The sequence below is a fragment of the Schistocerca piceifrons genome, chromosome 1, assembly GCF_021461385.2.
Source record: "Schistocerca piceifrons isolate TAMUIC-IGC-003096 chromosome 1, iqSchPice1.1, whole genome shotgun sequence".
NCBI classification, from domain to species: Eukaryota; Metazoa; Arthropoda; class Insecta; order Orthoptera; family Acrididae; genus Schistocerca; species Schistocerca piceifrons.
This window is the reverse complement of record NC_060138.1, coordinates 707547383-707561630: the sequence shown is the minus strand read 5'-3', so window position 1 is coordinate 707561630 and position 14248 is coordinate 707547383. Positions and strand designations below refer to the sequence as shown.

The 14248-nt window shown below is 43.6% G+C and overlaps 1 protein-coding gene across 1 annotated transcript in view; it reads left to right on the top strand.

Annotated features, from left to right (window-relative positions):
- LOC124770136 (cilia- and flagella-associated protein 43) overlaps positions 1-14248 on the top strand; it is a 216912-nt gene that overhangs the window by 102602 nt on the left and 100062 nt on the right. The window contains exon 10 of the mRNA XM_047249188.1: positions 12712-12943. Within this exon, the coding sequence (XP_047105144.1) occupies positions 12712-12943 (232 nt within the window). The remainder of the gene's footprint in view (positions 1-12711; positions 12944-14248) is intronic.

Here is a 14248-nt window from a genome sequence, read left to right as displayed (position 1 = left end):
CTCCTGGAAATGGAAAAAAGAACACATTGACACCGGTGTGTCAGACCCACCATACTTGCTCCGGACACTGAGAGAGGGCTGTACAAGCAATGATCACACGCACGGCACAGCGGACACACCAGGAACCGCGGTGTTGGCCGTCGAATGGCGCTAGCTGCGCAGCATTTGTGCACCACCGCCGTCAGTGTCAGCCAGTTTGCCGTGGCATACGGAGCTCCATCGCAGTCTTTAACACTGGTAGCATGCCGCGACAGCGTGGACGTGAACCGTATGTGCAGTTGACAGACTTTGAGCGAGGGCGTATAGTGGGAATGCGGGAGGCCGGGTGGACGTACTGCCGAATTGCTCAACACGTGGGGCGTGAGGTCTCCACAGTACATCGATGTTGTCGCCAGTGGTCGGCGGAAGGTGCATGTGCCCGTCGACCTGGGACCGGACCGCAGCAACGCACGGATGCACGCCAAGACCGTAGGATCCTACGCAGTGCCGTAGGGGACCGCACCGCCACTTCCCAGCAAATTAGGGACACTGTTGCTCCTGGGGTATCGGCGAGGACCATTCGCAACCGTCTCCATGAAGCTGGGCTACGGTCCCGCACACCGTTAGGCCGTCTTCCGCTCACGCCCCAACATCGTGCAGCCCGCCTCCAGTGGTATCGCGACAGGCGTGAATGGAGGGACGAATGGAGACGTGTCGTCTTCAGCGATGAGAGTCGCTTCTGCCTTGGTGCCAATGATGGTCGTATGCGTGTTTGGCGCTGTGCAGGTGAGCGCCACAATCAGGACTGCATACGACCGAGGCACACAGGGCCAACACCCGGCATCATGGTGTGGGGAGCGATCTCCTACACTGGCCGTACACCACTGGTGATCGTCGAGGGGACACTGAATAGTGCATGGTACATCCAAACCGTCATCGAACCCATCGTTCTACCATTCCTAGACCGGTTAGGGAACTTGCTGTTCCAACAGGACAATGCACGTCCGCATGTATCCCGTGCCACCCAACGTGCTCTAGAAGGTGTAAGTCAACTACCATGGCCAGCAAGATCTCCGGATCTGTCCCCCATTGAGCATGTTTGGGACTGGATGAAGCGTCGTCTCACGCGGTCTGCACGTCCAGCACGAACGCTGGTCCAACTGAGGCGACAGGTGGAAATGGCATGGCTAGCCGTTCCACAGGACTACATCCAGCATCTCTACGATCGTCTCCATGGGAGAATAGCAGCCTGCATTGCTGCGAAAGGTGGATATACACTGTACTAGTGCCGACATTGTGCATGCTCTGTTGCCTGTGTCTATGTGCCTGTGGTTCTGTCAGTGTGATCATGTGATGTATCTGACCCCAGGAATGTGTCAATAAAGTTTCCCCTTCCTGGGACAATGAATTCACGGTGTTCTTATTTCAATTTCCAGGAGTGTATTTACAATTTCCTAACCTGTCTAGTGTCTCGTCAGTGTGGGGGACTGTGTAAATATCTGGAGTGGTTACCTTATTTACTGCTCTCATATCGACACAAAGACGGTAGGTCTTCTCCTCATTGATTGACTTCTTGTGGACCACAATGATTGGGGATGACTAGGGACTGGTGAAGGGTTGTATTATCCCTGCCTCTAGCTGTTGTTGGATAGTTTCTTCCACAACGGACTGGAGGTGGTACGGAATTCTATACACTTTCTGTGCAATGGGCCTTGCATTTCCAGTGGGAATTTCATGGTGAACAAGGTCAGTAGCCAGCAGATAACACCTTTTCTCGAATAATGAGGACTGTTCTTCCAAGACAGAGTACAATTTATATTGGTCAGCCACAGGCAGATGAGCTAACTTATCCTTAAATTTGTCATTGAGTACGGGAGCAATTTGACATATGTTATGTCCTGGGAGCCAGTGTTTTTCGTTAGATTTTGGCTTCTCTTGTACAGGGTAGTCTTTTTCAATCTCAAGCTATGATGGTGCTGCTAGGAATCTCTACCTCCTTCATTCCAAAATTGTCCAAACAGATGGGAACATAAAATTTCTTCCCCTGCATTTCTGCTGTTGTTAAACCGCATTTAACATGGACTTGTAATCTGTCGAGGACATCGTTTTGATGGAGAGGATCCACCAATGCATTTGTTCTTGGCAGTTTGCAGGATTTGACCCCAAGCCAGAGAATGCGTCCCGTGCCACCACTGATTCTAACAGAGGTAGTGGTAAGTAACACCCATGTTTGCGTGGAAGGAACCTGTAGAAGTGGCCGCGGTTCACAAATTCCTGGTGATGGATTGACATGGGAGCCGCCGAAATGGTGGATTTCCTCACCGAGATGGACAGTTTGCGTTATGTAATCAACTACACTCTGGTAGTGGTGAAGGAAATCACTCCCCAGGATGACATCGAAATCCTGCCTTTGTTTCTGAATTACGTCCATGTCGAAAGGGTAGTAGCTGGCTCCAATTTTCACCTCAACTTGACAATACCCAGCGGGTATGATTATCTCATCACTCAGACCATTAATGTGGTGACGGGGTGGTTTTGACACTTGTATATCCCCATGCCTTCGAATAACATGCTCGGTTGTGTTCCAATGTCAATAAGTACTCTTACCTTCTTTCCTCTAATTTTACCCTGGAGGAGGATACTCGCTGCCTCATTTATGACGCCGTGGTGGACTGGATGCATAAATTTTACAGGGGGCATGGTCTGGTGGCATGACTTGCCCCTTGACCATATCCTGGCTGTTTTTGGGGTTGGGTTTGATTGTTGGTGAATTGTTCCCTCTACTGGTTATACGAGGGGCACCTGTTTCCCGAGTTCTGCAGGCAGTTTTTACTCATGTGCCCTATGATTCCACACTGAGAGCAGTAAGGTGCACAGCACTGCATGGCGGCATGGCCTGCCTTTTGACAATGTTGGCATGCCTGCTTGTATTTGAAAATTCGATGCGGCTGTTTGTCCGGACACGCCGAACTAGCAACAAAATGTGTTACCTTCTCTTGCATCATTGCAAGTCGTGTGGCATCATGCAACGAGGCAGGTGATGCTATTTTGACCTCCCCTCCCATGTACGGGTCAATTCCATGTATAAATACATCAATTGAGCGGGCTTCTGCTTGCTCGATTAACACTTCGTTACGTGCGGGATCGGAACCCGGTATGTAAGTGCGGCAAGCCACAGTGCGGATTTGGTCAGCAAATGCTTCTACGTCCTCTTCTTGCTTCTGCCAGAGGGTGGATTACTTATCCCTGTAATAGCGGGCCTCGCGTCAGTGTGAATACCTTTCTTTCAACCCAGCTTCTATCGTGGCGAAAGAGGTAGTGCCCATAAGGGTGTGCACTGATTCAATATAGGTACGGGTGTCACCTGAAAATTTAACGCGAAGTACATTCACCAGAAAATCATCAGGCCAAGCTCAAGCATGGCCTACATCTCGGACAGTTTGTAAAAAGGAGTTTATCTGTTCATTGAGTTTCCTGGAAAATGTCAGGTAAAGTTAACTGCAGGGAAACTGTTTGCCAAGGAGGCAATGTACGGCTAGGGTATTATGCTTCTGGATGTGCCTGCAGCTGTCATTTGCGGAGTAGCAGTGTGTGTTTCTGGCACACTTAGACTGGCAGATTGGGTTTGAGCCAATTTTTGGCACTCTTCCATTAATTTTATTTTCCGTAATAGAAATTTGTCAATTTCTGCTTGGAGGGCAGATATTGGGTCTGGTTTTCCTGTAGGTGGGGAGTTATCTTTGCTAGTGGTAGTACTATGGGTTTGAGGCATGGTTACAATGTTAAGGCACCTAGTGCTTGCTGAAGACTTTTACAATCGGAGCACAAAAAGAAACGAAAGGGCCCATATTGGACAGGTTGACAGCGTAGCTGACAGCATGGAGGCAGCAGTGTAGAAAAATGAAGCGACGAACTTACAGAAGCTGGAGCAGTGGTGCGTTGGGCAAAGGCGGCTGGAGATGGAGGCGGTGTCGACGGCCGGGCACCATGTCCCAGCTAGCCGGCCGGAACATGTGTCTGTACCACGGCGAGGCACCGAAGGCAGCTTCCTGCAGCGTAGCGTGGCGCCTGTGGGGCAGTAATGCGGCAACTGGTGGTGACGTGTGGCAAGGTGCCCGGTCACACGGCCTTGCGTTTGTTGCAGCAGCTGCTTGGAAAAAGGTGCTGATATGGTGGAAAGTTGCATGGCGATGCCACAAATGCATGTGCTTATTATCACGCAGCACATCTGGCACGTCAAGCGCGAAGTATTGGTGGCAGCTTCATTAGGTATGGCTAGTTAACTTCAAATGAATCAGGCCTAACGGTGAGCCATCCCACTTCTGACACCAGTTGTTAATGTGTCAGGATTGGCCAGGAGGGCAAAGCAGTAGGCACCTGTTGAGGTAAAGAATAAAACATAGTTTAAACTGTATGAAGTTTTAATGCCGTAAAGAAGGGCAGGACTGGAGAAGCTGCTGAGACTGAATGGGCAGCTTCCCAATAGAGCAGATGAGGAGGGCGTCTGACTGGTTTGGAAGCTGTCAGCAGAAGAGCGCGAACAGTGTGTCCGCTGACAGTCAATATTAATCCCTAAAAATTTAGTGTTAGTTATATAACCTATGAAATTTTCATCAACATTTAATTTTACCGAATTATCTTCTACCTTAAGCAGTAATTCATGCTGATTGTTTTCTTTATGTTCCATGTAAGTATATTGTATGCAGAACAATTATAAACATCATATAGGATTTCATTTGCTTTCACTACTAGGCATTCTGTTGTTTTATTTCTGATTAAAATGCCATTGCCATTAGCAAAAAGAATTTTTTCCCATGCCTAACATTGTTTGAAAGGTCACTGATGTATTTAAAACATAGCATTGGTCCTAAGATACTGCCCTGAGGGAATCTTATGTTAATGTATTTGGGAGCTGTTAAAAATTTTGTTTTATTTGATACCTGTGCTATCTCCTCCCTTTGCATTTTGCTTTTCAGGTGTGATCAGAACTAGAAATTGACAGTCCATCTTAATCCTAATGGTTTCAGTTTTTAGTTGTATGTTACAATCAACAGTATCAAATACAGATCTAAATTAATTATACAAAATTAACCTTTATTTGTGAACAAGGTAAATAACTTTCAGATATTTGATATAGCACTGAATGCAATGTATCTTCAAGTTCTATTTACAAATGTTCAGTGTGCTACCTTTTGTGATTTGACAAATATTCCATCTCTAAATCAATTTGCTCCCAAATCCTGAGCAGTAAGTCTTGAAGTGTTGCATCATCTATTTGTGTTATCCATTGTTGCAGCTCATCAATGTTTCCTGGAAGTCGAGGAACAAACACTTTACATTGCCACTCTCATTGACTTACCCAGACTGTGAATGTAAGATGGCTGAACTTGTTCAATTGCTAGATCACAGACTGATGACTGACATTGACCTGCTGTCCTATGTGATACACAGCCAGTTTCAGTGAAACAATTGTGCCAATAATAACAGTTTGTCTTTGAAGAGGTGGTGGCTTTTGATATTTATTCCTAAATTGTCTCTGAGCTATAGTAGCATATATTTATGAAACCATAAACACCACTAAGCACGTTCTGTACCGTTATACAACTCCATGATGAATGTTGGAATAACTCATTCACACATGCCACCTAGCAGGAACGTCAGGAACTAACAATGTTAGACAGGAATAAAATGTGAAGATATACTGCATTCAGTGCTGTATCAAACATTTCTGTAAGTTACCGGTATTTATCCTTTTCACAATTAAAGTTTACTCTTGTACAGCTAATTTATAAATATCCTGTGCCTTCAATAGATCTGAAAATGTATGTGAAACACATGCATCCTTGTCTAGTGCACTAACACATTTGTAAACTCTACTTGCCCTGATTCTGTAGTTCTAGTACTCCAGAAGCTGAACTGTCCTTCAGTGAGGAGCTATATTTGTTTAAGTAATTAATTGGTCTGTTTTAGTGTAGATTCTTTTCTCTTTTATAATAATGACAGCAAAGAAATGAGGCTGTAGTTTTCTACTTCTTCTGTTTCACCTTTCTTAAGTAGAGGCAAAACTTTTACCTGTTTCAGATACGCTGGGAAGTTACCTGAGCTGAACACACTTCTCTTCATGGGGCTCATACACTGTCTGTGCATTCTTTAAGTACACAGACTGGCTCTGCACCTATGCCTCTTGACTTCTTGCTTTTAAAATTTTGTTTGTCTTTTCGTGGTTTCACACTGTCTGATGGGTAACATCATCATTGTACTTGCATATAATTTTTTACTGGGATAACATTGGATATTTGAAGTTTCTGTTGTAAATTCTCTACTACACTTGAAAAATATTCATTCAAAAATTTTGCTAGTTTCTGTGAATCACTTACCAACCTGCTGCTTCCTTGTATGTGTTAGTTATTGTGATTCTGTTTTTTCCTGTTTATTGTTTCACAACCTTCCAGACAGCTTTGTTTATATTTTCAACATTTAGTTTTTTTTTTTTTTTTTTTAAGATTTGCTGACCTTTTTGTGGCAAGCAACACTTTACTGTAAATCTGTAAATATTTTTGTGTTATTCATAGCAGTTGAGGAACTCTGGCTCACTGTGGGTTTTTCTTGTGGAACTGTAGCATTTCATGGTCTGAGAAGATTTTCTTATAGCTGTTTTTATTCACTTGTTTTATTGGTCATTGCTGTTGGTTGAAACAGTTTCAGAAAAGACTGCTATGACTGCAGTTTTACAGTATTTTGTATCAACATTGTTTGGGTATACACTTCAGCCCAGCCTTGGTCTAATAATACTGCTGGAAAATGTTGAATTTTGAGTTTACAAAGAGGTCTTTTGTAGGTATGCAGGGTGGTGGGCTTATCCAATACAGCTTTTACTTTTATTATCTGGCAAAACTGAACAGTGCTCAAGATCTGTTACTGGTTACAATGAAGGTTCTCTGTCTATATTTGTGAAAACATGATCGCTTACTGGCGCTGTGGCTTTTGTTAACCTCGTTGCACTGTGAACCAGTAGTGATGTGCCAAACCTGTGAATAATGTCTATGATACTCCTACTGGTTTCATCTACAATGCTTTTGTTTATATTTATGTCCCAACATCTGATTATCTTCCTCTTGAGTATTGGCAGCGGGGCATAACTGATGTTCAAACTGGCCTTACATGTGATCTACTTAGGGCATATTTGAGTATCTTGCTGGCCACAGGAGTGCCTCAACTTCACACAGACAGTTCGTAGAAACACATGCCATGTGTGGACAAGCATTACTTCTTCATAGATGGCACAATTGTAATGTCACTTGAGAGCTAACAGTTTAGGACACATGTTGTCGTTTTATCTGGAACATGCTCCAGTGACTGGCAGGTCTGTGTGCTACTATTGACCGGGACAGTGTTAGTTGCAGAGGGTGGCCAGATGCCCTTCCTGTCACCACCCCGAACCCCGCGGGATGCGATTAGTGTACCTCAGCTGTCTGCATCTAGTGTAAGCCATGGAATAGTGCGAACGTGTTCAGATGTCTGTGTGTCATGTAACTGAGGCAGAATGTGGGGACCAACCTGGTATTCACCTAGCAAGATGTGGAAAACTGCCTAAAAACCACATACAGGCTGGCTGGCATACTGGCCCTCATCGTTAATCTGCCGGGCAGATTCGACCCAGGGCCGCCACGCCTACCAGAGTCCAGGGAGCAGTGCATTAGCGCTCTTGGCTACCTTGACAGGTCTTAGGACACATGAAGTCTGTGATACACCACTGTGCCATGAGAGTTTCCTAAATCAATACTACTTATGACCTGAAGTCGTACCTAATGTTTCACCACACCATCAAGCCAGAGTAACACCACCTGACCTCTCCAAAACTTTGGGAGACTGGGACCTTTCCCTAGGTTGCTGCCATATTCCCTACAATGACCATCCAGGGTAGTGGAAAACTGTAATTCTTCAATGAACACAATGTGATGCCAGTCATCAACAGTCCGTGCCTCCTGGTAATAGCATCACTGCATTGTAGTGTTGGAAAGGGCGTAAAACAGAATTGCTAAAGTGTCTGAACAAGTCTGTATTTACAGTGAGAATGAAGTGACATGTAGGAGATATAAATATAAAAAAATCTTGCATACTTTGCTTTCTTTCATTCTATTATGTCATACGGGATCGTATTCTAGGGTAACTCAATTCACTGAGCAAAAGTTTTTAGGGTGCGAAAGCGTTTGATAAGAATCATTTATGGTGTAAATTCAAGAACATCATGTAGAAACCTGTTCAAGGAACTTTGTATTCTAACTACTGCTTCTCAGTATACTTATTCCTTAATAAAATTTATTGCAAGTAATATACGTCTATTTCCAACCAATAACTCAATACATAGTATCAATACAAGGAATAAGAACAATCTACATAAAGACCAAAACTCACTTACCTTGGTCCAAAACGGGGTCCAATATTCAGAAACACACATTTTCAATAAATTGCCAGCAGCCATTAAAAACTTGGTTTCAGATAAAGCACAGTTTAAACAGACTTTGAAAGACTTTTTGGTAGGTATCTCCTTTTACTCTATAGATGAATAACTTAACAGAGACTGATAAGCCAGCTTAAGTAAAAATATCTGTTAGATTTCAGTTTTGACAGCACTTGGTCACAACAGTCAAGATTAGGTATTTTGTGTATGATAAATTTATTAATAGTGCATAACAATGTTTCATTCTGACAGCATGTTAATTCTGTAAATATTAGCTGTTCCAGTTTACCACACTGTATTCACCTATTTCTACAATCTACTGACAAAAGATTAGGGTAGTAACTATAATATTCAAATGTTTTATGTTTTTATGTTATACTTTCTCACATGTTGCACACCCATGAAAATCATTTTGTTTTTTGGATCTACAGAACGGAAACTGGGACAATAATTCCCTACTACAGTTGCTACTTTTATCCAACCAGTGCTGTGGGATGACAAAGAATGTTGCCGGGCATCCATTAATCTTCTTAAATAGTAAGTGCAAGGCACAGATATCATGGGGTTACAATTTGCTTGGTGCACAATACAGAATCCTCTCTTGTGATAGTCTGATGAAGTTAATTGATCCTTGACAATGAGTATGCTCCCATGGAGCCCAACATCAGGCCATTGCCACTTGTGAACACCCCAAAAATCTAGATATTGCGTGAACTGACCAGCTGGACAAATGGAAACCCACAATGAGGCCACAAACTATAGTCAGGTGCTGATATGAGTATGGAGGAAGATGTAACATCTGACACTGTTCATGCCCCTTATATACCTTACCTAGTACAAATGTACTTTTGGTGGCTATTCTACCTGTCAGAGAGAACTGCAGCTCTAATCATTTACATGCCTCCTGTTGGTGTATATGGTGTTAAGAAGTTACATTGACATCCAACCATGTCTTCTGGATTTCACTTTTTTTGTCAGAAAATTTGTTTCAAGTGACATGCTGTTGCTGGGCCATAACTCCTACCACATGATGAAAATAAAATGTAAAAATTATTTAAAAGATGAAGTGAACAGAAATTAGTCCATAAATGTCAACAAATATGGATGAAGAGCAATAGAGAAACATGATGTTAATTATCAGGTATAAAGTAGCTGAACAGAGAAGGCAATAGTATTGCATTTTTAGGTCCAGAGTCACACAGTTAAGTTTGTTGACATGCACTTCATTTGATTTTAAGACACCAGTCATGTGATATGTATTTTCATTTTAAATAGTTCTGTGATAGCACAGTGACAAAACTTTGCCATAGTTGCATTTATTCATTTTTTAATACGTGAAATAGTTGTGCCCATAACTACTAAGGATGTCATTACGTGTTGCTTTCTCCACTCATAAATCAATAGAAAGTACAGGTTGGAATATCAACAGTAAGAAAAGTGGAGTTTGCTACTCACAGTAAAGATGGCACATTGAGATACAGACAGGCACAACAAAAATATATTTACATACTGAGCTTTTGGGCAAAGCCTTCTTCAGAAAAGAAAGGAAAACATGCATACATTCACACAAGCAGGCACACCTCAGGCTCCCATCACCACTGTCCCAAGCTACTCTGGTGAGACTGCAACTGTTGCAGTCAATGAAAGCTGCAGTCTGGAATGGGGTAGGGAAGGGGTGTGGTTAGTAGGGTACAGGTGCAAAGGTGTGGTGGGAGAGGGGTGAGAGAGAGAGAAGAGCGCAATGTATCAGGGCATGCTGGGCCTAGAAGACCACAGGACAAGGCTTCCAGTTGCAGCATCAGGAGGTAGGGAAACAGGAGCAGAAAAAGAGAGGAGCAGAGAGGTGAAGAGACTGATGTATACATTGGCAGAAAGTGGCATACAGTGAGGGTGAGGGAAAATGAATTGGATCGAGGTGAGAGGACTGAGGGGACAGAAACTGTTGGGTGGAGGGTGTGAGACTTAAGGGTATCATAGACTGGGGGCTGGATTATTTTTGGGGCAGAGAACATGTTGTAAGGATAACTCTGATTTGTGCAGTTCAGAAAAGCTGTTGGTGGAGGGGATGATCCAGATGGCCCAGATTGTGGTGCAGGCATTGAAATCAAGCATGTTATTTTCAGTTGCATGTTGGACCACAGGGTGGTCTGCTACACTCTTGGTCACAGTTTGGCAGTGGCCATACATCCTGATGGACAGCTAGTTGAAATAAAATGGTTATGGTTGCTGGTTATGGTTATTTCAAACTAAAATATCACATTCAGGAAAAAAAACTGCGTGAAGAGTTGGAGTATTCAGTGAATTACACTCCTGGAAATGGAAAAAAGAACACATTGACACCGGTGTGTCAGACCCACCATACTTGCTCCGGACACTGCGAGAGGGCTGTACAAGCAATGATCACACGCACGGCACAGCGGACACACCAGGAACCGCGGTGTTGGCCGTCGAATGGCGCTAGCTGCGCAGCATTTGTGCACCGCCGCTGTCAGTGTCAGCCGGTTTGCCGTGGCATACGGAGCTCCATCGCAGTCTTTAACACTGGTAGCATGCCGCGACAGCGTGGACGTGAACCGTATTTGCAGTTGACGGACTTTGAGCGAGGGCGTATAGTGGGCATGCGGGAGGCCGGGTGGACGTACCGCCGAATTGCTCAACACGTGGGGCGTGAGGTCTCCACAGTACATCGATGTTGTCGCCAGTGGTCGGCGGAAGGTGCACGTGCCCGTCGACCTGGGACCGGACCGCAGCGACGCACGGATGCACGCCAAGACCGTAGGATCCTACGCAGTGCCGTAGGGGACCACACCACCACTTCCCAGCAAATTAGGGACACTGTTGCTCCTGGGGTATCGGCGAGGACCATTCGCAACCGTCTCCATGAAGCTGGGCTACGGTCCCGCACACCGTTAGGCCGTCTTCCGCTCACGCCCCAACATCGTGCAGCCCGCCTCCAGTGGTGTCGCGACAGGCGTGAATGGAGGGACGAATGGAGACGTGTCGTCTTCAGCGATGAGAGTCGCTTCTGCCTTGGTGCCAATGATGGTCGTATGCGTGTTTGGCGCCGTGCAGGTGAGCGCCACAATCAGGACTGCATACGACCGAGGCACACAGGGCCAACACCCGGCATCATGGTGTGGGGAGCGATCTCCTACACTGGCCGTACACCACTGGTGATCGTCGAGGGGACACTGAATAGTGCACGGTACATCCAAACCGTCATCGAACCCATCGTTCTACCATTCCTAGACCGGTTAGGGAACTTGCTGTTCCAACAGGACAATGCACGTCCGCATGTATCCCGTGCCACCCAACGTGCTCTAGAAGGTGTAAGTCAACTACCCTGCCCAGCAAGATCTCTGGATCTGTCCCCCATTGAGCATGTTTGGGACTGGATGAAGCGTCGTCTCACGCGGTCTGCACGTCCAGCACAAACGCTGCCGACATTGTGCATGCTCTGTTGCCTGTGTCTATATGCCTGTGGTTCTGTCAGTGTGATCATGTGATGTATCTGACCCCAGGAATGTGTCAATAAAGTTTCCCCTTCCTGGGACAATGAATTCACGGTGTTCTTATTTCAATTTCCAGGAGTGTATAATAATTTTCAAATCAATGAAAATAATAAGTTTTTGAAAATATAATGGAATTTGGTATATAAAAAATCTACTCACCAAGTTGTGGCAGAGAAAACATTTATAAAGGTATTGAAATTTGAAAGCTTTGGGAGCCAGTGGCTCCTTCTTGCAGAAGGGTTGAAAGTGGTGGCAGACAGGTGCAGATAAAGGAATGGTGAGATATGGAAAATACGGAGAGTTTGGAGAAGTCACAAAGACGTGGCATTCTGGGTGACTTCTCCAAACACTCCCCATTTCCTAAACCTCAACACTCCTTTTTCTTCACCCATCTTCATTGCCCTTCAACTATTCTACCAGAAGAATGAGCCACTGGCTCTGAAAGTTTGCAATTTTCAGTATCTTCATAAGTGTTTTGTCCTGCCGCTGCTTGGTGAGTAGATAATAATTTTTCACTCACATCAGAGAATATGAGTTCAAAATAAACAGAAATATTGGTTAGGGTTATAACTTCATCATTTGATAATGATCTAATATTATATAGTTGTGTTATGTCGTACAAATTAAAAATTAAAGAATTCATTTTCTTATTACTGTTTCAGTTAGACCTTCTAGGCAGCTACTGAGAAAATTATCATGCTCAATGACATAGAACTGATACACATTTAATACACTAACTCAATACCATTCATTCTTCAGAAAGAGACCCAAGATGCAACAGAAAGCACAGTTGTCTGTTGTTCTCCTGAATGAGCTGTCACAAAATTCTTTGACAGCTGATAAACCATCGTTCTTGCCACCTGAATATGTAGATTTCCTTAAAGGATTGGACAACTTAGATAATCACTCACACGCACCACCCAACATTGATGAGGATACATGGAATACACTGTGTCGAGTGAGGCGCACAAAAATTGAATGTGAGCTAAAGGTGAGTACTATATTGCCAACATATTTTGAGTCAGCTCTTAAAATTATATCTGTGATTCTCCAGACTGACATTCTGTATGGTTCTCGTAACTGAGGTCATCCAGACAATACTGACTATTTTATTGTGTCCTTTTCTTATGTTAGTATTTCTATGGGATCAGTTTCCCTTATTGTGAGAAATGACATGGTTAAAGGACTTTTCTTGTTGCAGTGTTACAAGTGATATGAACTTACTATAGTACATATCATACAGTTTTCCTTACATGTGTCGAATGAAAATGAAAGAAATGTAAATATGAACAATGGAAAAGTTTTTTGGATGTTTTGCAATGACTGTTGAAAATTTGATATTTTCACCCTTGTGAGAATAAGTAGTTTTGCTTAGGTTGGCACCATGAACACTCATGATAAATTAAATTATATATAAAAGAATTCCAATTTAACAACATAGTATTGAAGAAAACATCTTGCTAATTATGATATTGCAGTGCCTGTGTTATTCTGATGATGATGCAATGTGGCAACCACAACCATTATGAGACACATCAGAAGAATTTGGAATTGCGAATAATGACTACCATCAGCTGTAGAATGGAATGATGGCAATGAAAATTTGTGTCGGACTGAGACTCAAACTTGGATTTGCCGCTTATTGCAAACGGTTGTGTTACCATTTGTCTACCTGTGCACAGCTCACAGCCAGACCCAAGATTCCATGGTTTACGACATATGGAAGTTGTGGTCTGGCCGTGAGTCATGCACAGATAGCCAAATGGTAAGGCGACCACTCTCGATAATTGGTAAAATTTTCACTGTTGTCATTCCATTCTACATCTGATGGTAGTCATCATTTGCAATTGCGGATTCATCTAATGTGTCTTGCTAGTTAGGTTGTAGTCAAGATAGACACAAAGCCCAAGTCTACCACTGTAGTACAAGTGTATATGCCAACAAGCTCCACAGATGATGAAGAGTTTGAAGAAATGTATGATGAGATAAAAGAAATTATTCAAATAGAGAAGGGGGATGAAAATTTAATAGTCATAGGGGACTGGAATTCAACAGTAGGAAAACGAAGAGAAGGAAAAGTAGAGGTGAATATGGAATGGGGGTAAGGAATGAAAGAGGAAGCTGCCTTGTAGAATTTTGCACAGAGCATAACTTAATCATAGCTAACACTTGGTTTAAGAATCATGAAAGAAGGTTGTATACGTGGAAGAGACCTGGAGACACTGGAAGGTTTCAGATACATTTTGTAATCGTAAGGCAGAGATTTAGGAACCAGGTTTTGAACTGTAGGACATTT